Source organism: Sus scrofa, chromosome 17 (assembly GCF_000003025.6).
Source record: "Sus scrofa isolate TJ Tabasco breed Duroc chromosome 17, Sscrofa11.1, whole genome shotgun sequence".
Classification (NCBI taxonomy): domain Eukaryota; kingdom Metazoa; phylum Chordata; class Mammalia; order Artiodactyla; family Suidae; genus Sus; species Sus scrofa.
The window spans coordinates 18,181,784-18,205,992 of NC_010459.5; the positions used below are offsets into that span (position 1 = coordinate 18,181,784).

At 40.1% G+C, this 24,209-nt stretch overlaps 1 protein-coding gene across 15 annotated transcripts in view; it reads left to right on the plus strand.

Moving 5' to 3' along the window:
• The window catches only part of PLCB4 (phospholipase C beta 4), a 486,557-nt gene that overhangs the window by 265,800 nt on the left and 196,548 nt on the right, over positions 1-24,209 (plus strand). For 14 of the 15 annotated variants that reach the window (XM_021077453.1, XM_021077463.1, XM_021077457.1 and 11 more), the window contains one exon: positions 17,986-18,082. In XM_021077453.1, the coding sequence (XP_020933112.1) occupies positions 17,999-18,082 (84 nt within the window). In that variant the 5' untranslated portion in view covers positions 17,986-17,998. Of the gene's footprint in view, positions 1-17,985; positions 18,083-24,209 lie in introns of those variants that run through there. The other variant, XM_021077464.1, reaches the window with a different exon arrangement.

The following is a 24,209-nucleotide window of genomic DNA, read 5'->3' on the forward strand; positions in this document are numbered from 1 at the left end:
AATTTTGTTAAAATGCCCACCGCAAATATTCCAAAATAGCATCGTAGGCCAACAAATGTCACTCACCCAGTGGCTAGTTCCTGATGTTTTGTTCAAACTTAGTCTTCTCCATCACATTTAGAATAGTACTCTAAAAACAAAGCTAAGAATTAAAGACACAGTGATCTTTTTATAGTGAAAATTATTTTGAGAGTATCAAAAAATAACCATAATTGATTTTTCTCTGGAATTATATTTTTATTTCCCGATTTTAAAGTGGAGATAACAAGGACCTTAGTCCTCAGGTAAGTTCGAAGTAGGAAATTGGGTAGTGACGGTGACTTAGGCATCTCCTTTGTAGAGGCAATCCTTATTTTTGATTTAACCACCTCTCGTTATAGCACCTTAAATACAAGCCCAGGAAAAGGTGACTTTTCCTCCTTTTGGGCAGAGGTTGCATCTTCTTATGGTTCTTATTGAATTTAAGGAGCTTTCAGCCTGAGAATCAAGGCCAGATAGAGAGTGTTTAAAGTCAAAAAGTTTATGTTCTAGTTCTACCATCATTTGAGAGAATTTTAGGTTTCTGAGCTCTGCTTTGCACATTTTGCAGTTGGGTTTATGACTTCTCACTTAAAGAGAGGATGTGAAAATACTTGGTAAAATGTAAGCCATTAGCTAGATGTCCAGTGCCCTTGCTGTGAGAGTGGTTGGCACTTGGTGGCTCAGTGGTGGTGAGCCCTCAGCTACTCCATCAGGGCTGAGTGGTAACAGTAGCCACTTTGATTTCTCATTACAGCAGGAAGTCCAACCTCTCTTACCTAATGAGAGGGTCATCCTTCTAGTCTCCAGGTCAGGTCGCTACCTTCTTTCTTTGAAACTTGCCTGCAATCTTGTTGCACTTCACAGTATATTGGGTCAAACTTTATCCCTTCAGACACAAAATAATTGATGGCAGACACAAGGACCCAAGCCATTTTCAGTAACTTTGCTTATTAGTGTTGACACTTCGGGGAACCAGGGGCTTGTCTAACAAAGGGGTAGGGAATTTAGTTACAAAAGCTCTGTTTGGGCTCTTTTTTTCCCCCCGCCTACTGATATGGCTGGAATTAGAAGTTAGCAACATTTGCTAAAATAAAATACCACGTGAACTCTTGAGAACCGCTTCACATCAGACTTCTCTGACCTCCAGTATCCTTCCCATTGCCCCTGGGCCTTGTTAGAGTGAGAGATGTTTTTCACTTTCTATATAAGCAATGGACACAAGACACATTTTAAAATAATCCCGCAAGAGCATACATGATATGAAAGGAACAATTATTTGAAGGCTGTTGACCTTCCCAGAATTGGGCAAGCATTTGGCATCTTGAAAGTCTGCTTTGATACTGAAGAGCTGTTCTAGAAATGTCACCATGTCATTACCCTGTCGACTGCTATTCAATAGACAATAGTAATGCATTGTTTCTCGTCTTACTTGGAGCCATCTGAATGTGGCTTTCATTTTCAGAAAGAAAATATATTTTGGGAAGGACATATACGGTTCTTAAATAACATCTACCTTTATTGGGAGCCCAAATAAAGTGGGTGGGGGTTGGGGTTGTTGGATTTTTTTTGTCTTTAGAGGTTCCCAGGCTAGGGGTTGAATCAGAGCTGTAGTCCCCGGCCTACACCACACCCACAGCAATGCCAGATCCATCCAAGCCACATCTTCGACCTACACCACAGATCACAGCAAGCCAGATCCTTAACCCACTGAGTCTGCGTCCTCATGGATACTGGTCAGATTTGTTTCTGCTGAGCCGCAATAGGAATTCCCCCAAATAATGTTTAATCACACTAATTGGGGCTAGAGGAAATTAGGAAAATGATTGCTTCAGCCTCTAGTTTCTGCGAGTAAGGAAACTAAGGCTCTAGGAAATTACGGGGCTTCTTCAAGGTCACACAAGCAGTTCGGACAGAGGTAGGATGGGCAGCCATCTCTGATTGCTCTGCCATTTCCATTCTAGCAAGCTGTAGAGGTCATATTCATTTAATATTAATTGTGAAAACAATCTAATGTATAATTAAGTCAGACCCTTTTTAGGGAGTGGCCAAATTACTTCTAGAACCATAAAATTTCTGTCATTTTATTTTACTTTTCTTATGTCACCTTGAAAGATCTATATCAAATTGTGGGAACATTGGTGCTGGTATTTCTTAGGCAAATGGTGGTGAAACGGATGAAATGTCCAGTGTCCTGCTGGTCTATTAGACAAAGTCAAAGACAGCACATGTTCTAACATGTACACCCAGTTTTCATATTCATTCTCACTTATATAAACCAATGCATGCAGTGTTTCCTGCCTCATTGGCAATAATGGTTAATTATATGATGCCACACCTGGGGGGAAGAAAGTAAAAAAATCAAAACCTTTAACCTTTTTTCCGTGAATGAACTGAGGTTAAGGATTTTGCTTCTTTTTTCCTTTCAGACTAATTGTACTTTTATGCATTAAAAAAAAAAAAAGGAAGAAAGATTTGGGGATTTTGAAAAGAATTTTCATGAAGAGAAACAAGTAAAATCGACCTCCTAAAACTTTAAATGTCATGTGAGTTTTTTCTCACTATCTCTGTGGCATTAGTTCCGTCTCTACCTTTAGGTTAAACTTTTGAAGAATGGAGGTGGGACCATTTTGAACATGTAAGTAAGGAAGTAATTGAATTTGTGTGGGATTTGAGGGTTATTTAGGTTACAACTCTTTGAACACAGATTATTTTCAGGTCGTGTGATACTCCTGTGTGTATGAACATATAAAAACTGGTTAGTTTTGGATACCTTTTAGCTCACAATCTAAGGAAAATACTTAATGTTCTCCTTTTATGGTCTGGACTCAGTTCCAATATCCACGGCTTTATACTTTATCCTCATCTTATGACTTGTGTATAATAATAGCAAAGACCTATTAATAAAAGCACTTGGCAAATATTTAAATATCAGGAATTGTGATTAAATTTGAGCCCATTGTCTGTGTATGTTTATTTTAATAAGAAATCATTTTTAAAATAAAGCATTCTTCAAGCTCTTGAATTCATGCCCTCTCCTAGGCCAGAACGGTTTCTCTGTTTTTTGTGAAGTCCCCTCTTGCAATCCAAAAGACTTATTCCATACACATGCCTGAGGCAACATTCAATAGATTATTCAAGCAAAGATAAAATAAAAATCTTTCCTTTGAAACATGCAGATGATTAAGGCAAAACCAGGCTTCTGAAGAGAGCTGTCTTCTCCCTTGACATACGTGATTTGTTCTGGTGATGTTTTGCGTAATAATTATGGCAGAGTCAGTTCAAGGGCAAGTGAAGGACATATTATGGGGGGGCTGAGCACAGGAGAGAAGACTTCATGAGCAGCCCAGGGGAGTCTCTGTGATAAGAAAACTGAACACTGGAGTTCCTATTGTGGCACAGCAAGTTAAGAACCCAACTAGTATCTTTGAGGATGTGGGTTCCATCCCTTTCCTCACTCAGTGGCGTTGCCCAAGCTGCGGTGTAGGTCGCAGATGCAGCTCGGATCCCACCTTGCTGTGGCTGTGGCATAGGCCTGCAGCTGTAGCTCTGATTCAATCCCTAGCCCAGGAACTTCCATAGGCCAAAGGTGTGGCCCTAAAAAGCAAAAGAAAAAAATAGAAAACTGCACATCCATGAATATATGTCCAGGGTGTTGGTCCCATATTCCAGAACCCAGGTGCTGACCTGAGCAGCTCTCAAGGGGAATCAGTAGTCAGAGGTCTGAGCTGAGGGTGGGGCCCAGCCAATGTTGGGGCGACAGCCCAGAAGTTATGTATAGGCCCCACCAGGCTGCAGAACCAGGTAAAGGTGGAAACGTGTGCTATAAGCGAGGTTCCAGCCAGGCACCAGAGGGGTGGCAGGGTATGAGTTGGGAACAAGAGAATGGGAACAGCATTTCAAGCCACGGAGGGGAGGGCAAGGACACACAAAAATAGTACCCACATGTTTATTCACATAATAGGAGAAGAGTTGATTGTCCTCTGTCTTGGTCGTTTTTAGGCTTGGTTGGGAGTTCCTCTGCAGAATAGAATATACATTCATCCATCCATTCATTCATCCTTTTATTCATGCTGGACTCTGTATTAGCAAGCACAGCTGGCCTTCCCAGAGTTCCTCCCATGGTGAAGATGCAGATAAACCACAGCTGTTTACAATGTAGCCTGGTGCCTTCTGCAAAGAGAAGTACCGAGAGCTCCAGTGAAAACACAGGAGGGGTACCCACCCCAGTTTTTTTTGCTGATCCCTAAACAGTAGCCAGAGCTAACCAAATCTAGGAGAGGTTTAGGAATAAGGAAAGAAAAAGATGCAAAAGACTCCATGTATTTGGGGCAGTGAGCCAAATCTCATAAACCCAGAGAGAATGGAAGTGGAAAAGTGATACTCTTTGGCAGTTCCCATCGTGGCGCAGTGGGAACGAATCCAACTAGGAGCCATGAAGTTGTGGGTTCGATCCCTGGCCTCACTTGGTGGGTTAAGGATCCCACATTACCCTGAGCTGTGGTGTAGGTCACATTCGCCACTCGGATTCTGTGTTGCTGTGGTTCTGGTGTATGCTGGCTACTACAGTTCCGATTGGATCCCTAGCCAGGGAACCTCCATATGCTGTGGGTGCAGCCCTCAAAAAAAAAAAAAAGAAAAGAAAAAGAAAAAAGGAAAAGGAAAAGCAATAGTCTTTGAATATATTTTGAGATGCTGCTGATTTTCCATTGCAGCTGAGAGCATGATTCTTCTAGACCCTCATGTTTTAACATGATCTTTCTCCTCAGCTCTTGTGTTAAATTGTAGCTTCTTAATTTTTTGCTGCATAAATCTTTACTTACCCACTTTTTCTTCCTGCTTAAGAGAAATACTAGCATTCGCCACTTATAGGGACTATAAAGATTTGGGCCAAAAGAAGAGGAAGTGTTTAAAATTACCTGCTATCTACATTGTAAATTAAACAGATGCTGTGTTGACTGTTCAGTTATGTCATCCTTTATTGGCTTTTGTAAGTCACAGTGTCATCTGTAACTGGTTTCTTCAGACTTAACCCTTAAGGATGAGGCTTGAAAAAATGGTTGAGGGAATTACCCATCTAGTTTAGGCCTCTGTTTTCTACTTCTGGTTTTGGAAAGCATGTACCAAGGCCCAGAATCTCTGGGTTCTTGATGTTTGTGACTTCGTTTTTTTTGGTTTTTTTTTTTTTAGGGCCACACCTGCAGCATATGGAAGTTCCCAGGCTAGCAGTCGAATTGGAGCTACAGATGCCAGCCTACACCATAGCCATAGCAACACGGGATCTGAACCTCGTCTGTGATCTACGCCACACTCACGGCAATGCCAGACCCAAGACATGTCTGCGAACTACACTACAGCTCACAGCAACACCGGATCCTTAACCCACTGAGCGAGGCCAGGGATTGAACCCACATCCTCATGGATACTAGTCGGGCTCATTACTGAGCCACAATGGGAACTTCCTTCCTGGCTTTCTTGGGAGGAGAGTGCATTCTAGACAAATGGACTGTCTTTATTACTTACCTGAGCTTTAGTCTAAAATGCCTGGCTGATCTCTTTCCCTAGTGAGCTGTCCCCAGCCATTGATGAAGAGCATCTTTTTTGTTTTTGTCTTTTTCCCTTTGATGAAGACTTGATCCAAGGCATTTGTTCTCAAAGCTTACCAGACATCAAAACCACTTGGCCAGTTAGGTGCACCAATGGATGTCTGGGCCCTCCCAACTGATTTTCTGATTCAGAAGATGGGGGGGGGGCTGAGATTTTGCATTTCTAATAAGTTCTAGATCATGTGTGCTGTCTGGGTACCAGACTTTGAGAACTGCTGATGGAAGGCAAGCCCAGGAGTCTTGCATCTTCTCTGATCTTTGCCTTATGTTCCTGGCTTGAGTCCCCAAGAGACTTGTGACCCCACCTTGGCTATCCAGATCTTACCATCATTAGCTCAAAACGTGTTCCAGTTAAGAAGAAACTAAGGCTAAAGGAGAAGTCAACCCAGTGTCTTCATTCCCACCTAGTAACACTGGGCTCTTCAAGGACAAAGCCCTGGACTTCTGTCCAGCGGGTCTGTTCAGAACACCACGAGACAAGATCCAAGAGAGAGTTATTTCTATAATCTATTTATGACCTCCACCTAAAACTATATTTAATCTGTCATGTCACCATTTTGTTTCCTATTTCTCCAGACCTTATCAGAACCCTTATTGTGGAAGTGAGAAAGGCTAAACTCTCCCCGAAACATTATTGTGTGCAGTTAGCACCCACTACTCAGGGAGAAATTGTTGTTTCTGTCCATAGTAAATTGTACACATCTGCCATATATTCTGTTAGTTCTGGTCTTGAAAACAGTGACAAATCCTACTTTTGAAAGAGAGGAAGGCATTCCTGTTGTGGCTCAGCCGGTTAAGAACCCAACATAGTGCCTGTAAGGTTGCGAGTTAGATCCTTGACCTCACTCAGTGGATTAAAGATCTGGCATTGATGCAAGATGTGGATTAGTTGCAGATGCAGGTTGCAGAGGTGGCTTAGATCCGGTTTTGTTGTGGCTGTAGTGTAGGCCTGCAGCTGCAGCTCTGGTTCCACTCCTCGCCTGGGAACTTGCATATGCTGTAGATATGACCATAAAAAGAAAAAAAAAAATTGGGGGGGGATGCAGTCCTTCATTTACATGTATGCCAGGTTTGACTAATTGTCTTACTTCTTAGGACTGTTGTATTTCTCAGGGCTCTTGAGGTTTACTCTCTTTATCTAAAATACTCAGTAGCAATAAAATACCTTCTGTTTACTGTACTCCCTTAGTGAAAACAGAGGTACTTTATATCAGAAGCATAGGAAAATAGGATACCTTTACTTTGCAGAATTTTTATATATATATATTTTAAAAGTCTTATAGAGTTCCCGTTGTGGCTCAGTAAGGACCTGACTAGTATCCATGAGAACTCGGGTGCAATCCTTGGCCTCAATCAGGGGGTTAAGGATCTGGCACTGCCGTGAGCTCAGATCTGGTGTTGCTGTGGCTTTGGTGTAGGCCTGCAGCTGTAGCTCTGATTCGACGCCTAGCCTGGGAACTATGCTTCAGGTACAGCTCTAAAAAGACAAAACAAACAAACAAACAAAAAAGTCTTACCAAGACAGGTTCACTATCCCATAAAGTCAGAGAAAAAACAGGTAAATTATATATTCCTCTCCCCAGGAAACACTTCATTTTTACATATCCTAAAGGTTGATTTGTCTTGCATCCTATCAAACAAATTTTTTTGCAGTCATGGCTTAAATTCACTGCTACAAAAATTATGAACGTGCAAATGATTTATTTCGGGAAGATCATAATCCTGTTAAGCAAAGGATTTCCTAAATATTGAGGAATGACACCTCAGAAAGCATCGATTTTGGGTAGGGCCTTGATGCTCTGAACCTCTGCCAGAGTCCTCCTTCACCAGGATTGGTTCTTAAACCTGAGACTCTGCCTGAGTCCTTCAGGGAAACTTAACTGTGAAGGAAGAGGTGAATAGCAAGGCCCTGTCAGGTCAGAGAACCACAGTCATAGACAACCTCTTTTAATACAATTTCAGCCGCTTAACATGTTCAAGAAAATCTTGGATGGCTGGCATGTGAACCCAGAAGTTATTTCCAAGGGAACTGCTGCAAACAGCCAATATCCAAATGATCTTTTGATGCAAATCAATTCGTTTCTTGGGAAACTACATCATCATATTCGAATTTCCTTGAAAAGTGGTCATTACAGACTGAATTATATGTTAACAGTTATTCATTATCTTCAAATTATGCTGATCCTACATACCCCAGATAACCAAGCATCTTTGAAATGTGTTTTATAAAATTCTGGTATAATGAAGTCTGTAATATGATCATAAATGTCACCTAATAAATTTATAAAGGCAATTCACTTTAGTATTTTTATTATCTGTTTTGTAATTATTACATTTTAAGAAAGTTACATTTGCCTCTGGTTATGTGTAATGCCGAGGCAGGGGAGTCAAAGAGCAGATATTTGTTGTTTTTATTTTATTCATATTCAATTTGGGTCTTTTATAAGCTCCAGGAAATTGTTTTGAATCTGGTGGTGCTTTATTGATACATATATTTATTATATATTTATGATGGATTTAATAGATGTATCATGACAAAGGCCTTAGGTTTCTTGTAGTTCAGAATTCCTTAAGGACTAAATTCAGCAACTCCATAATCTGTTTTATTTCCAAATAATGAAAGTTTCAGAGTTAATACCTAAGTTTTAGTTAGTATTATTAAGTAACTTCTTCCTATTTTTTTATTTAAGATTTTTATTTTTTCAGAGTTCCCGTAGTGGCACAACAGAAACGAATCCAACTAGGAACCGTGAGGTCGCAGGTTCGATCCCTGGCCTCGCTCAGTGGGTTAAGGATCCGGCATTGCCCTGAGCTGTGGTGTAGGTTGCAGGTGCAGCTCGGACCTGTTGTTGCCATGGCTGTGGCGTAGGCCAGCAGCTGTAGCTCCGATTCAACCCCTAGCCTGGCAACCTCCACATGCCGTGAGCACAGCCCTAAAAAGACAAAAAAAAAAAAAAAAATTAAAGATTTTTATTTTTTTCTATTGTAGTTCATTTACATTGTTCTGTCAATTTCTGCTATACAGCAAAGTGACCCAGTCATACATATACATGTATATATATATACACATTTTTTTTCTCACATTATCCTCCATCATGTTCCATCGCAAGAGACTAGATATAGTTCCCTGAGCTATACAGCAGGATCTCATTGCTTATCCACCCACTCCAAATGCAGTAATTTGCATCTGTTAACCTCAAATTCTCAGTCCATCCCACTCCCTCCCCCTCCTCCTTGGCAACCACAAGTCTGTTCTCCATGTCCATGAGTTTGTTTCTTTTCTGTAGATAGGTTCGTTTGTGCCATATTGTAGATTTCAGGTATAAGCAATATCATACCTTCCTAAGACTCAGTTATAACTAGTATGCATGAGGCTAGATTTTAAATCTTGAAAGAAAACAAAGAAAGTTTTGCTGCTTTATTTATTAGTCTCTTCCTGCTGTTTGTCCTTGCCAGGAATTCTGATGGTAAACATGGACGTTATTTAAAAATTGATTTCAATGAAAAAGATATTTTTTAATGTCATCTCTTCACTTTCAAGAACATTTTTTTCCTGAATGTAAAAATTATAGTTGCCATAAATATTTTAAAATACAAAAAAGTATTTAAAAAAAGAAAAATCACCTAAAATTCTATCACCATGATGTAGCTACTGCTTCTGTTTGGTGTGTTTCGCTAGTCTTTTTCCACTATTTAAAAGTCTGTGTGAGTGTGTGTGTGTGTATGTGTGTGTGTGTGTGAGGAATATGTATATAACACATAAAAATTTGGATCATACTTGCAGATAATTCTGTAACCAGCTTTTTTGCTTGCTTAACAATATGTTGAGAGCATTTTTATTTGCTTGACAAGAGTTGTGAATATTTTTAGAAATTCTGCTAAATCTGCTCTTGTTCAGCAAATAACTATTCATTGAAAGCATTATTTTTAATGGGCACAGAATATTTAAATACTGTTGTATATTTAACCAGTTGCATAGTGTTGCTGATATAGAGACATTTTTTTTCTTCCACAGACAGCACAGCAGTGAGGAAGTATCTTTGTATGTGGATTTTGTATACATTTTTAAGGCTATAGAAGTGTATTGCAAAATTCTTTTTCATCAAGCTGTGCAAGAATGCTCTTACCCCTAATCTTCAACAGCATTGCCTATAACTATGTTCTTACTCCTGCACCCTTTATATATGCTTTTCGAAAAGGTTATTTAATGGCTTGATGAAAATGGAGGTATTTTTACCAAATGAGGAAATTGTCATTAATGATGCAATAGATCAGTATCAAATTAAATTCTTCCTTGAAGTAAAGCCATTTATTTAAAGGCTCTGGATGTTCTGATGTAATTGTCTATCTGTTTTTAGAAATATAAGGATACTTTATTTAAAGATTCAAGAGCAAGACATTGAGATGTGCTTGACAGAGTCAACTAATCGACTTTTCGTCAGTGGAATTTTTATCCCAACCCTCTGTACTCTGGAAAACAACCTTATTCTCACTGTGGGGTCATTTAAGGCCATGAGTTATTTGGTTTAATGGGATTTGTATGGTTGGATAGGAAAGGGATTAATTCTTTATGGAACTTTTTGACTGTAAGGTTGAAGGTAAAAGATAAAGTTTCACGTAGGAAAATCATAACTGAGCTATGGTGCATTTTTGTTTTCTTGAAAGCTTTACGTTATCAAGTGGAAGCAAATGCTTTTTCAAACAAATTCATTTGTTCACAAATAGAAACAAAAAACGGAAAATGTCTTGGTTGGCTTGAGGGTAGCTGTAGAGTTCATTTAAAATTTGTATTTATTGCTGAGGTACAAAATTGTTAAATGGCACTTGGATCTGGGGAGAGAGAGACTGTAGAAATATCTTTACTTTTCAAAGGGACTTTGAAATAGAAGGACAGGACTTATTTGAATTCATTTCTAGATGACATTCTGTTCCACTTTTCTCTGTCTTTCTTTGATTCAGTTGAACAAACATATGCTGAACGCCCATCCCTTTAAGGCAGAGCTGTCCCTTTTCCTTCTCAAATTGATTTGGCAACCTGCTGGGCCTTTTAGAAAAGATGCCTAGCTTTAGTAGGCCCACTGTTTTCCTTGGGCTGCTGTTTAAAAAAAAAAAAAATTACCACAAACTAGTGGCTGAAAACAACAGAATTTTCATATTTTTAAAGTATAGTTGATTTACAATGTTGTGCCAATTTCTGTTGTACAGCAAAGTGACCCGGTCATATTTATACATTCTTTTCCTCATACTACCTTCCATCATGTTCTATCCCAAGACATAGACTATAGTTCCCTGTGCTATACAATAGGACCTCATTGCTTATCCACTCTAAATGTAATAGTTTACATTTACTGACCCCAGCTTCCCAGTCCATTCCACTCCCTTCCCCTCCTCCTTAGCAACCACAAGTCTGTTCTTTATGTCTGTGAGTCTTGTTCTATTCATTTGTGCCCTATTTTAGATTCCACATGTAAGTGCTATAATATGGTATTTATCTTTCTCTTTCTTACTGACTTCACTTAGTAGGAGAAACTCTAGTTGCATCCATGTTGCTGCAAATGACATTATTTCATTCTTTTTTTATGGCTGAGTAGTATTTCATTATGTATATGTACCACATCTTTTTAATCCATTCACCTGTCAATGGGCATTTAGGTTGTTTCCATGTCTTGGCTATTACAGTGAATAGCACTGCAGTGAAAATAGGGGTGCATGTATCTTTTTTTGTTTGTTTGTTTTTGTTTTTTTGGTTTTTTGGTTTTTTTGCTTTTTGCTTTTTAGGACCGCATGTGTGGCATATGGAAGTTCCCAGGTTAGGGATCTAGTTGGAGCTACAGCCGCAGCAACACCAGTCCTGGGTTGCGTCTGCAACCTACCCCACTGCTCAGGGCAATGCTGGATCCCCGATCCCCCTTGAGGCCAGGGATCGAAACTGAATCCTCCTGGATACTAGTCAGATTCATTTCTGCATATCGCAATGGGAACTCCCTGTCTTTTTGGTTGAAATTTTTGTCTGAATATATGCCCAGGAGTAGGATTGCTAGATCATATTGTACTTCTATATTTGGTTTTCTGAGGTACCTCCATACCGTTTTCCATAGTGGTTGTACCAATTTATATTTCCACCGACAGCATGGGAGGGTCCTCTTTTCTCCTCACATTTTCCAACATTTGTTATTTATAGACCTAGTAATGATGCCATTCTAACCAGTGTGAGATGGTACCTCATTGTAGTTTTGATTTGCATTTCTCTAATAATTAGTGATGTTGAGTATCTTTTCATGTGCCTATTGGCCATCAGCATGTCTTCTTTGGAGAAAGGTTTATTTAGGTCTTCTGTCCATTTTTCAATTGGTTTGTTTGTGTTTTAGTTGAAAACATCAGAAATTGATTCCCTCGCAGTTCTAGAGGCCAGAAGTCTCTACCCTCTGTAATCAAGATGTCTATATGACCACACACTTGCCAGGCTAGAGGGGAGAATCTATTCCTTGCCCCTTCCAGCTTCTGGTGACTACCAGTACACTTGGCTTGTGGCTACATCCCTCCAGTCTCTGCCTCCATGGTCCCATTGGCCCTTCTTCATCGGTGTCAAATCTCCCTCTACCTCGCTTTCATAGGAACACTTGTGATAGCATTTCAGGCCCACTGGCGAGCCAAGAGAATCTGTCCACCTCAATATCCTCAACCTAATCACCTCTACGAAGTCCTTTTTTTGCCATATAAAGTAACATTTACAGGTTTTAGAAAGATTAGGGTGTAGGTATCTTTGTGGGGGCATTAATCACCCTACTATACCAGGACGTTAAATATACCCGAATGCATGTACCTTCTCCTATCTGTTCTCTACCAGAATATGAAACAGAGGTCCAGGAACAAAAAATTATTTGCAAAAGTTTTGACCCAGTTGGCATAGGGGAGCAAACTTGACTCCACAATCAAGCCAAGATATCTAGGATAGAGGGTCTGATAAGTTTTAAAGACCACCTCTATGTCTAGCCAGGGAGACTATACAGCAGGTCTGAAAGTGTCAGGGAGAGCAGGCCAACAAGGATCTGCCCTGCCTTGGTTCACCTCAACTGAATGGGTCAGTGGGCGGAAGGCCATGTTCGTGGGTGATGGGCGTATCCTATTTGAGGATTTGGTTCCCCACAGCTTCCCTGAGCTCCCTGGCCGTCCTCCCCACTAAGCTTTCCATTTCTCATTATCTTCTTTAGAAGGAGCCTTTTGCCACTTGCTATGAAACAAGGTCTTCCAGGGACTTCCCTTTCTTGTCTCCTCTTTGCCAAGCTCTACAGTCCAGGGAGTTTTTCCCCTGCAGCCAGTGTCACAGCTAATCCATTCCACTTGCGTAAGAATTTAGAAACAAAAGAGACTTCTGTAAAAGCCCACTGGCCCCCTTCCAGTAGCTGCTCAAGGTGTTTACTCTGGTAAAGATAGCCAGTTAATATATCCATTCTCTGTGTACATTCTCCTTCACTTCCCGTGTTCCTTAAGAAGGACCCTTTTTCTGTGGGCTCTGTGTGGCAAAGGAATGTTCTTCCAGGAGGTGGAGGGGGCAATTGAACCTTAAAGTGTCTTGTAAATGAGACCTTAGAAGGCAAACTGAAGAATTTGAGAAGAGGAGACTTTCCATGGCACAGCGAAAGCGTTTTTTTTGTTTTGTTTTGTTTCGTTTTTTAATCATCAGTTAGCTGTGGGTGGGGCTTTGAGATCATTGCAAAAAGGACACAGTTATGGAGTGGCCAGTTCTCTGCTCCCTGCCTTTTATAAGAGGTCGCGGTTTGTCCCTTCAACTTTCTCTGAAGTCAGTTGGACTTATGACATGGGCCTTCCTTTATTCCCATTTTAAAGTCAATTACCTGGATCAAATTGCTATTAAACATGATTGGCTGGATCAACATTTTCGGTCTGTAGGTCATAGTTGTATTGTCTACATAAAATAAGCCAGCTGCTGCTCCTAATACCAGGCCCTGGGAAGTATTTCAGAGACAGTGCAAGGAACAGCCCCCTATTCCCAACCTTGCTTAAAATTGGGAAAATTTAGGATACTCCAACGTCATTTCTCTCTTTCTCTCTTTGTTTTCTTTTTTTTTTTTCTTTTCCCACACTCACCACATGTGGAAGTTCCAGAGCCAGGGAATGAACCCATACCACAGCAGTGACCTGAGCTGTAGCAGCAACAATGCTAGATCCTTAACCCACTGAGCCACCAGCGATCTCCTCCGATGTCATTTTTCAAAAATGCGTCTTAACTTGTTCACAGCCCAGAGCTCTGAAAAAGCAAGCAATGAAATGAGCTCCCTCCTCCACTGCCGACTTCTTTAGAAATTAAGGTCAACGTCACCCTACTCTTTGCCTTAGCCTCCACCAGGGTCCTTTCCATAATGAGACTGTTATGATGAAATTGGTACCGAAGGTAGATATGAATATTTTAGTAGCAAAGAGAGTAATGAGATCTGAGAAGCATGCTGTACTGAGGACTTCTGCTCTGTGTCCTTTTACTGAAAAGATCCTGGGAGAACCACAGTTAAACCAATGAAAGGTGATACATGTTGATAGAAGCGGTCTTTTCATTTTCATTTTTAATATGAGCATTTTATATCAAAGCCTCTTGTTGTTCCTCCCTTTAAAATAAAACCAAAGGAAATATTGAAAGGGATGGCTGACAGGAGCAAGAAGATCATAGAACATGGAAAGGGCCACTGAGGAGGGGTGTCACCCACTGAGGAGGCCACCATGTTATTTTTTTCATCTGTCATTAATGCTAACACTTAGGTTGCTGTAGTTGGTTAATCTTATTGTAGATCATTGAACAACACATCACGACAGCCCGAGGGGGGTCTGCAGGTCTGTTTTGCTCTGTGGATCTCTTCTATGGCATAGCGGGCACAAAGGCACATCATTGCCTAGAAGCTTGCTTCCATGCTGCTTTGGGTGAAGGGACTGTGTGTGTGGACACTGAGATGTGAGTGTCGAAAGTCACAGAGAGAGGAAGATGAGAGGAACAGAGAAGCAGAAAGAGGGGGGATTACCCAGTTATCGCCATTGTGGGAGATAGAGACATGAACCACCTTACTCGTGGACGCCCTAGAAGAAGCATCTCGCTTCTCCCCTTGTCTGTGGCGTGGCTTGTCTGCTGTGGTTTTCATGGGAGGTTTGGTGCTAGTGATGATGGAGGGCTGTATTGAACCTCATCTGGGCTGCTTCCAATGCCCTTCACACTTTCCTCAGCCTTTGATCAGTAAAGAATAATGGAGTGGTTCGTCCTTCAAACAGCAGCGGTTGCTATTGTGAAGAAGCTGCCTTGAAACATGACCTAATATGCTCTTCGTCTGCTTTTCTGCTTTAAATTGTTGCGACTAAAGAATCATGCCTGTGTGTATGATTTCAACTTTTTTTTTCTTTTTGAAATTTGCATTCATTTTTTAAATAGTTGCATTTTTTCTGTTATAGTTGATTTACAACATTCTGTCAATTTCTGCTGTACAGTAAAGTGACCCATTCTTTTTTCTTTTTGCCTTTTTTTTTAAAAGGACACACCTGTGGCATATGGAAGTTCCCGGGCTAGGGGTCGAATCAGAGCTGCAGCTGCTCTGGCCTACCACAGGCACAGCAACACTGGATCCTTAACCCACTGAGTGAGGCCAGGGATCCAACCCGCATCCTCATAGATACTAGTCGGGTTTGTTATTGCTGAACCACAACAGGAACTCCAAAGTGACCCATTCTTTTTTTTTTTTTTTTAATTTACACAAGCAACACATGAATGCAGGAATATATCCCTATAATTTAAAAGTCTGGCATAGAGATAACACTAATAATATCTTGATTTTCAGCCCCAGCTTTATTCCCTCCCCAAAGTAAGCAGCATCATGTATTTGGAAGGTTTTTTCCAAACTTTTTATTAACTTATTTATATACACATGTATGTACGTGGAGAAGTAGTTTTGTTTTATGTATGCATGTATTTTTACATAAATGGTACTACACTGCCCATGCCATTCTGTTGCTATGTATTTAGGTAAATGGTGTCGCATTGTTCTTATTTCATATCATTACGTGGCTTCCTGGAAAAATGTGGTTTTCATTTAGTAGTATTTGTTAGAGACTTTTCACATTCAGGTTCACTCCATCATGAAACATGTGCAAGTATTAGATTTTTCTCCTTAGCAAATCACATTGATTTGTTTTCAGGGTGAAAACATCCTGAATTATTCTTTCACTGACTTTCTGGAATAGATTGGTTCAAGTTTTCCTGGAGTTTTTTCTCAGTAAGAATGAGCTCTAGGGCTGGTTGGTTGGCTTCTTATTAACCCCTTTGTGGTGCCATTGTCAGGGTCTCACTAAGGAACTTGTGGATTGAGTTGGGTTGTAGCTTTATTTATTTATTTATTTATTTTTTAATGTCCTGGGAAAAACATAGGTACACAAGATTTACCTTCCTCGATTTGGTAGAACTCACTTGTAAAACCATCTGGGTCTAATCTTTTCTATTTTTTCAATATCTTCCAAGATCACTGGTCTGTTGAAGTGTTCTGCTCATTTGTTGAGCCAAATTTATTTTACCTTTGAAAAACATCCACTTCAAGTTTTCAAGTATTTTCGTTAAAGGTTTCTTAAAGTGTTCGCTTTCTGTTTGTATTTACACTCTGTCTTTCTTCACGAACATTCAGAGTTTAAGTGTCCTTTTTATCCTTCTTGCTACCCCATCTCTCTTTCTGTCTCTCTCCCCAGTATTTGCCCAATTTTATCTAATATGTGCTTATTTGAAAAACAATTAACTTTTAACAATCATTGTTTTACTCTTTGGGAGCTACATATTCCATATCTAGGTTTTGATGTATAGTAAGTACTCTGATTTTTGCTTCTAAGCAGTTTACCATTTCTGCTTTGACTATTCTGCTCACTCAAGAATTGTTTAGGGGAATTCCCATTGTGGCGCAGTGGAAACAAATCTTGACTAGTATCCATGAGAATGTGGATTCAATCCTGCCCTCACTCAGTGACTTAAGGCTCTGGTGTGGCTGTGAGCTGTGGTGTAGGTCGCAGACACTACTCATATCTGACATTGCTGTGCCTGTGGTGTAGACCAGTGGTTATAGCTCTGAGTCAACCCCTAGCCTGGGAACCTCCATATGCCGCAGGTGCAGCCCTAAAAAGGAAAAAAAAAAAAGTTAACTTCGGTCATTTAAATTATTTTAATTAAATTTGTAAGTGTGGTATTCAAATCCTCAGTATTCTCCCATTAATTTCTGAGAATCCTTATCTCCTCAGATGTTTATGACTTTGCCAATTTTCTCTTCATACTTTCAGTTTTCAATATACGTTTTGATGCTGTGTGTTCACATGCTTAAATGTTAACAACTGTTGAATAGGTTCAGTCACTCTCTTCTCTTAATATGACGTATCATTTTCTCTTGCTTTTTTAATAATCTTTTTAAAATTTCTAGAACCTATAGTTAGTTGTGTTAACAGAAAAGAAGGCACCCTTACCTCCTTCTGAGGAGGTCAGCCACACTTAAGCCAAAGTCAGATTCTGTTTGTCCTGTTAACTTTGCTTCCTTGGGTGTCAGTTCTGTTTATTGTGTTTGGTGTCTGTCTTCCATTTTCATGGCATTGCTCAAATATTTGGTGAGTCTTGTCGTGTGCTCACCTTTTCATTCAAGATGTCCTGCTTACAGCTATTTCATGCATACCATGGTGCAGGATGCTAGAAAGTGTGGGTAAAAGAAATATCCAGTTCTTCCTCAGTACAGGCAACAACCCTGAACAGTGCCAATCTCTCTTCAATGTCATACTCACTACCTATGCTAGAAAGCAGACATTCTGTGGTTCCCTGCATGGCCCAAGTGAGAAGGGGATAAGAGAGGGCTAGAGAGAGGACCCTGAGAAATAACAAATTCTAGCTACTCATACTTAATTCCACAACCCATGGACCACCCCCCACCCATGAGTTCACCTTGTAGTAGAAGCTTATAGAACCACCCGCTCTTTGCAGCAGGCCTTTCCTGCATGTTGGTTTAGGTATGTGGTTTCTTTCTTTTACCTGATGGCATCAGATTTTATATATATATAATATATAATTATATATATATATAATATATAATTATTTTACAGAATTTGAAGAGGAAAGGGGGAGCATCCCATATTATCATCTCTGCTATTTCTGATGATATTTTTTCTTCTGGTTTAGAGATCAGAAGAAAGGAATTCAGGATCAGATGAAAGGAAGAGGAAAAAAAAAGACAATATAGAGACTTATTCCATGTGTTATGAAGAAAAAGCTTTTGCAAACACATTAACCTTTGATCTTCACTTGTTTTTTAATTGTGCACACTAATGAGATACTCTCTTTCATTTTTAGGTCTTGAATAATCATGGCCAAACCTTATGAATTTAACTGGCAGAAGGAAGTTCCTTCCTTCTTGCAAGAAGGAGCAGTTTTTGACAGATATGAAGAGGTAAAGAAGTGTTCTTAATCTTTTCTCTCAAAAAATTCTTATAATTATTTCATCTTAATTAAAGTATTGAGTAAATAGTCTTTGACATAAGTAAGAACATCTTTGGGATTTATAAGTTGAAATAGTTGGAAGGAGTCAAAATTATGAGATATAATAATAGTGATAATGGTACTCTAATTTATTGAGCACTTTCCCTGTGCCAGATACGATAATAATGATGATACTATAAATTTTGAAGTGCTCACTCTGTGCCAGACAACTTTCTAATAAGTACTTCCTGTGGATTATTTGTGCCATTCCTCACAATAACCTTATAAGGTTGTTGCCATTATTACGCTCGTTTTACAGATGGGCTTCACGGAGTAACAATTTTGCTTAATGAAGTGCTTGCTTATGGCAGGCTTTCCTCATAACACTTTCTATTTGTCATAAAGGTGGTAGTGATTGGACTTATTGCTAGTCATTTGCTTTGCTCATCTCATTTATGCAGACCAGTTTGATCAAAGCGTTGCACGTCTCTGCTTCTATCATTTATAACTTATGCCCTTGCAATGTAGCAATGGCTCCAGACTGTCTATAAACCAGAGGCTTGGAGCCACTAGTCTATTCAGAAGGTTTAGGTAGGCGAGTGGAAGCCTCATTTGCATTGTTAATGAGTTGTTTTGTTTAGATTGAACTTGAATTTGAGGTGACGTGGGAAGGGGTATGTGATGAAACTGTTGCTTTTAAGGCAGAATAAAATGCAAAACTTGTTCAGACTTCATGCAGAGTCAGAGTTGGTTCCATTCAAAATCACTGAAATGTATGAACCCTGGGAGTTCAGATGATCAGAACTTTTCATGAGGTCTGTGGGCTGACATGACTCAGTAACTGGTTGACTTGATTTTTCCACAATATGTATCATAATACTCTCTAGATGGTTGCTTTGTGTAAACAAAATTGAGAAGGCAAAGGATGGGCCCAGATGTGGTCAGTATTCTTTGCACTGAATTAAAGTATTGAGGTGACAGCTATTTATGTGACTGAAGCTTACCGTGTCCCTAAAAGAACAGCTGACTGCGTTCTGCTATAAGAAGAAACAGAAAACAATTTTCTACCACCTGGAGGCAAGCACTATTAATTCCGTGACAGTTTTCTGCTAGTCTTTTTTCCATTTGGGTTTTTTTTTTTCCTCCTTCCATAGTTGTGATCATAATATAAGTTCTTAAAAATGTAAATCGGATCCTGTTTTTCATCTGTTTAAAATGCTTCCATGACTCCCCATTATAGTATAAAAGAAACTCATCAGAATGAAATACAAGTCCTTCCATAATTTGGCTCCTGTCTTCACTCTACAGCCTCATTTCCCATGGTTTCCTACACATACTCTGCTTTATCATAGTAATCCATTTATATTCCCCATAAACTATTCCATTACTGCACCCGCTTCCTGAAATGCATGCGTTCCTCCTTGTTTGAGTGGTAAACTCCTATTCATCCTTCAGAGCCCAGATGAGAAATCTTTACCTTTTTGGTATTCTCCTTAAATCATTCAATAAGATTGATGAGTCCTTTGTCCCACCACTAACTTATCCTTGCATAAATTACACTGCACTCACATTTTATTTAATGCTTTCATCTCTCATATTGTAGCCTGAGATTCTTGAGGCCATGGATCATTTTTACTTACCTTTTCTCCATAGGGACTAGCAGAATGCCCATAATCACCAAATTCATTGTAGATGCTAGTATCAAAAGGGCTTTTTAGACACATTTGATTGCCACTGTCTGGTTTTATTATAGTTTGTTCATTTTCTCAATAATTGAAATGATGAGAGGACTTGATAATTCTTGAGACTTATGTGGAGACCTGAACTTCAACATATTGAAATATTAAACTATATCACATTTTCATCTCTTAAATGGAAAATGATCAATATCAACAGTCTGATATATTTCAAGCCTGATGCAAAGTAAGTATGTTGCACTTGACTACTTTTGTCCAGTTTACACAACTTAGTGAAAAAAGCCAAGGACTAGCTTAGATGCATTTCCAAGGCAAGCCAGGTATAGGTTGGGTACCAGCGCCATCATGATGACGGCCATTGCCCTTCATTGTCAGCTGATGAGGGTCATCCCTTGCTGAATCTGTCACAGTGTCCCAAAAGGTTTGAGGCAGTTTCCCAGGCTCTGGGAATCTATAGGATAATTAAAAAATACTTCCTAGCTTCCAGTTCCTCAGAAAAGGTCATTTTGAAGAGATTAAATGTAATCACTGGCTCAATATCTCTTCTCCTGTCATATAAGCAGAAACATATTAGAGAAAATAACTTCTTTGATAAATAAAGTGAAATATGATTTGTGAACTGTAAGTTATCATCCTCGAATCATTTTTATTTCCCATGATGGTTTTCTTTGGCTATTCATCATCACAACTCACTTATATTTAGAAAATACTGATGACTTGCACTTCTAAAAGCATTTGCTTTTCTTCTGGGTTCCTCCAAAAGTGAGGTAAACCAAAAGGAAAGAAATCTTTACAAGTATTGAATAGAGTCTTGCCGTTTTCAACTTTCTTAAGTGGTATTTTACTAGGAGTGTAAGTAAAAAAAAAATTATCTTCATGAAGTAAATATGTCTCTTCATAAAACATATCAAACCAGTGTTGACCTTAAGTATAAAAGTATTTTAGGAGTTTCCATTGTGGCTCAGTGGGTTAAGACCCCAACATAATCTCCTTGATGATGCAGATTCGATCCCTGGCCTTGCTCAGTGGGGTAAGGATCCAGCATTGCCACAAGCTGTGGCATAAGTAACTCATGCCACTTGGATCTGGTGTTCCCATGGGTGGGGCATAGGCCTCATCTGCAGCTCTGATTTGACCCCCTAACCCAGGAACTCCTATATGCCGCAGATGTGGCTGTAAAAAGAAAATAAAGTTATTTTACCAATACAAAATAGGTTCATTCAGGAATAGCAGAGGAATTGCAATTCAAGGCAAACAAGTCCTACAAAAGCCATAGACAAGTCAAGGGACAAGAACGTTACTACATAGAGAAAAAGGAGGAAGTTAGGAGAGTTTATTTTGCACAAAAATCTCTTGGAGAAAAGTGTGAGTTTAGAGATGGTGGGGACTCAGGAGCTGAGTTGCTGGGCTGGCTTCTTGTGGGAGATGCCAGGAACATCTTTTCTGAGTGAGGCCCATCATTGCAGATTCTTCCTATTGATGAGCCTTCTTTTACCCTCTTCCTATTGATGAGCCCTCTTTTACCATCTGTAACTGACAATTCTTCCTGCAATTAATACCACTGGTACCTGGTGTGAGCGCCCCCTTCTGGTGTCCCAACTCCATTTTAGTGAGATTTCCCTTTATGAATTTTCAAACCAGAAAGGCAAATACTATTTCAAACTGGACTGTAGCTAGTTTTTCTTATTGCAGTTGATCCTTGAACTTCAAAGATTTGAACTGTGTGGTAAACTCTTACACATGGATTTTTTTTTTTTCAATAAATACCTACTACAGAGAGTTCCCATTGTGGCTCAGCAGTATCAAACCCGACTAGTATCCATGAGGATGTGGGTTTGATCCCTGGCCTCACTCAGTGGATTAAGGATCCCGCATTGCTGTGGCTGTGGGGTAGGCTGGCAGCTACAGCTCCGGTTCAACCCCTAGTCTGGGAACTTCCATAAGCTGAAGGTGCAGCCCTAAAAATACAAAAAACAAAAAAACTACCACAGCATCATCATTAGCAGTTGGCTGAACCTGGGAATGTGAATCCCCAGATGTGGAATGGCAGATATGGAGAGCTGACTGTAAAGTTATATTCGGGTTTTTGCTCGCACTGGGGTTAGCACCTCTGAAACCCCACACTGTTTAAGGGTTATCTGTATTTCCCTATCCTGTAAGATTTAATTCTTCGGAGCCACGGCCATTACAGTATTCAGGGCAGCAAACTATTAGCAGAAAAGGTTTGTTTCTACCCTTTTTGGGGGGGTGAACAGCAGTGAGAAATGACGTGACAGCAAGTGGGAGGAACAGAAATGAGAGAAAATACAACCCAATCATCCCCAAAGGATCAAATCAAAGGGACCATTTGTGAAGGGGCATCAATGCCTTCAGCACCAGATGGCAACTACAGTTATCATGATGGCCTGAAGGATCAGGTAAACATTAAATTGTGTTCCAAGTACCAGTTTAAAGAAGGCAGAGGAGTGTTTAAAGCAGTGATGAGTATTCATTGGGTCAAAAAAAAAAAAAAGTATTTACCAGTCACTGCTTTAAAAGTATGTATTATTTTGACAGTAAATGTAACCAGGGCAACTGTATTGAAGCATTACTTTATTATCTCTGCCTTGCTGAGGGATTTCTCTTGAGGTAGTCCCAAATTTCAGACACTGCACAGTGTAGCAGCCTGCCGTGTAGCCTCCGATTTTACTCACATGCTGCTTTGAAAGCTGTTTTTATCTAACTTTACTTGACTTTGAAGTGACTTCAATGCAAAATATATTTTGTTTCCTGAGTGATGCTTGTTATTAAATCATAAGAGATTTTTCTATCACAGAGGGGAAACGGCAGCCATGCTTTTTAAAACATGTGCAACCCAAATGTCTCTACCTCTCCTGGCCTCCTGACTTGCCTTTCTTATCTTTGATAAAGGGCGAAGACCCATTCCTTGGTTCCTTAGGGCCCTCCCAGCCTTTCTAGCCCTCCTAGGGGCTTAAAACCCCCTGTGATTACTCATCTCCTCAATGCCTTCTTACCTCTCTGTCCCCAGCACTGTTCCCTACTCTAGTTTATTTCTCTCCCTAAACGCATTATACCTCCAGACCTTAGGAACAAGGATGTTGTATGAAATAGGCTTTTATGAAGGATTTGGTGGAGCAGAGGAGAATTACAGCACCCAACAGGGTACACCAAGATGAAACATCAAGATCTTGAGGAAGGAATTTCAGTAGTCAGCTGGGCCAGTGGGTGTGTCTCTCATTGCTTTCTTTTTGCCCACTCTTCCACCAAGAAGCATGTCCTGTTTTATGTCTTTTTTTTTTTTTTTTTTTTTTTTTCTTTTTGGGGCTGAACCTGCGACATATGAAGGTTCCCAGGCTAGGAGTCAAATCAGAGCCGTAGCCTCTGGCCCACACCACAGCCACAGCCACACGGAATCCAAGCGGCATCTCCAGTCTACATCACAACCCACAGCAACACCAGATCCTTAACCCACTGATGGAGTCCAGGGATTGAACCCACAGTCTCACGGTGCCTAGTTGGATTTATTTCCGCTGCTCCGCAACCAGGAATGCCTTGTTTCTTTTTTTTTTTTTTTTTTAATCTCTCCCTCAGAATTCTTTTCTTTCTTTCTTTCTTTCTCTCTTTCTTTCTTTCTCTTTCTTTCTTTCTTTCTTTCTTTCTTTCTCTCTCTCTCTTTTTTTTTTTTTTTTTTTTTTTGCTGCACTTGCAGTGTGTGGAAGTGCCAGAGCTGATTAAACCTGAGCCACAGCAGTGACAAGGCCGAATCCTTAACTGCTAGGCTACCAGGGAACTCCCTCAGTGTTCTTTTCTAACTCACCCTTTTCCTTTTCGCCATATGCCTCTTCAAATTAAAACAAAAACAAAAACAAAAAACTCTCCCTCTCAAATCAGAGGAGAAAAATGGAAAATTCCAGCCTCTTCTCACCCAGAGCAGTGTGGCTCCCTCCTTAGGAAAACCTTCCATGCAGATCTTCTTGAGACCTCCCCTTCTGCATAAAGTGAAGGGCAGTGTATGTACTTAAACAGGAGTTCCAGCTGTGGCACAGCGGCCTAAGGGTCTGCTGTTACCACAGCTGTGGCATAGGTCGAAGCTTGCCCAAGGACGTCTACAGGGGCAGGTGTGGCCAAAAACAAACAAACCAACCAACGAAAATCAAAAGAGCTTTATCTTTTGGAAGAAAAATGGTCTGCTGGCCTTCCAGATAAATGGTCACCACAGCAAAGCTTTGCCGTGACAGACATGGTCTGTATCTGGGCTTCCTGTTACCATGTGTGCTGCTCATCACTTGTGGCCAGTGGGACTGAGTAGCTGAGTTTTTCATCTTTTTTTTTTTTTTCTCTTCTTAGGGCCGCACTCTCATTATATGGAGGTTCCCAGGCTAGGGATTGAATCGGAGCTGT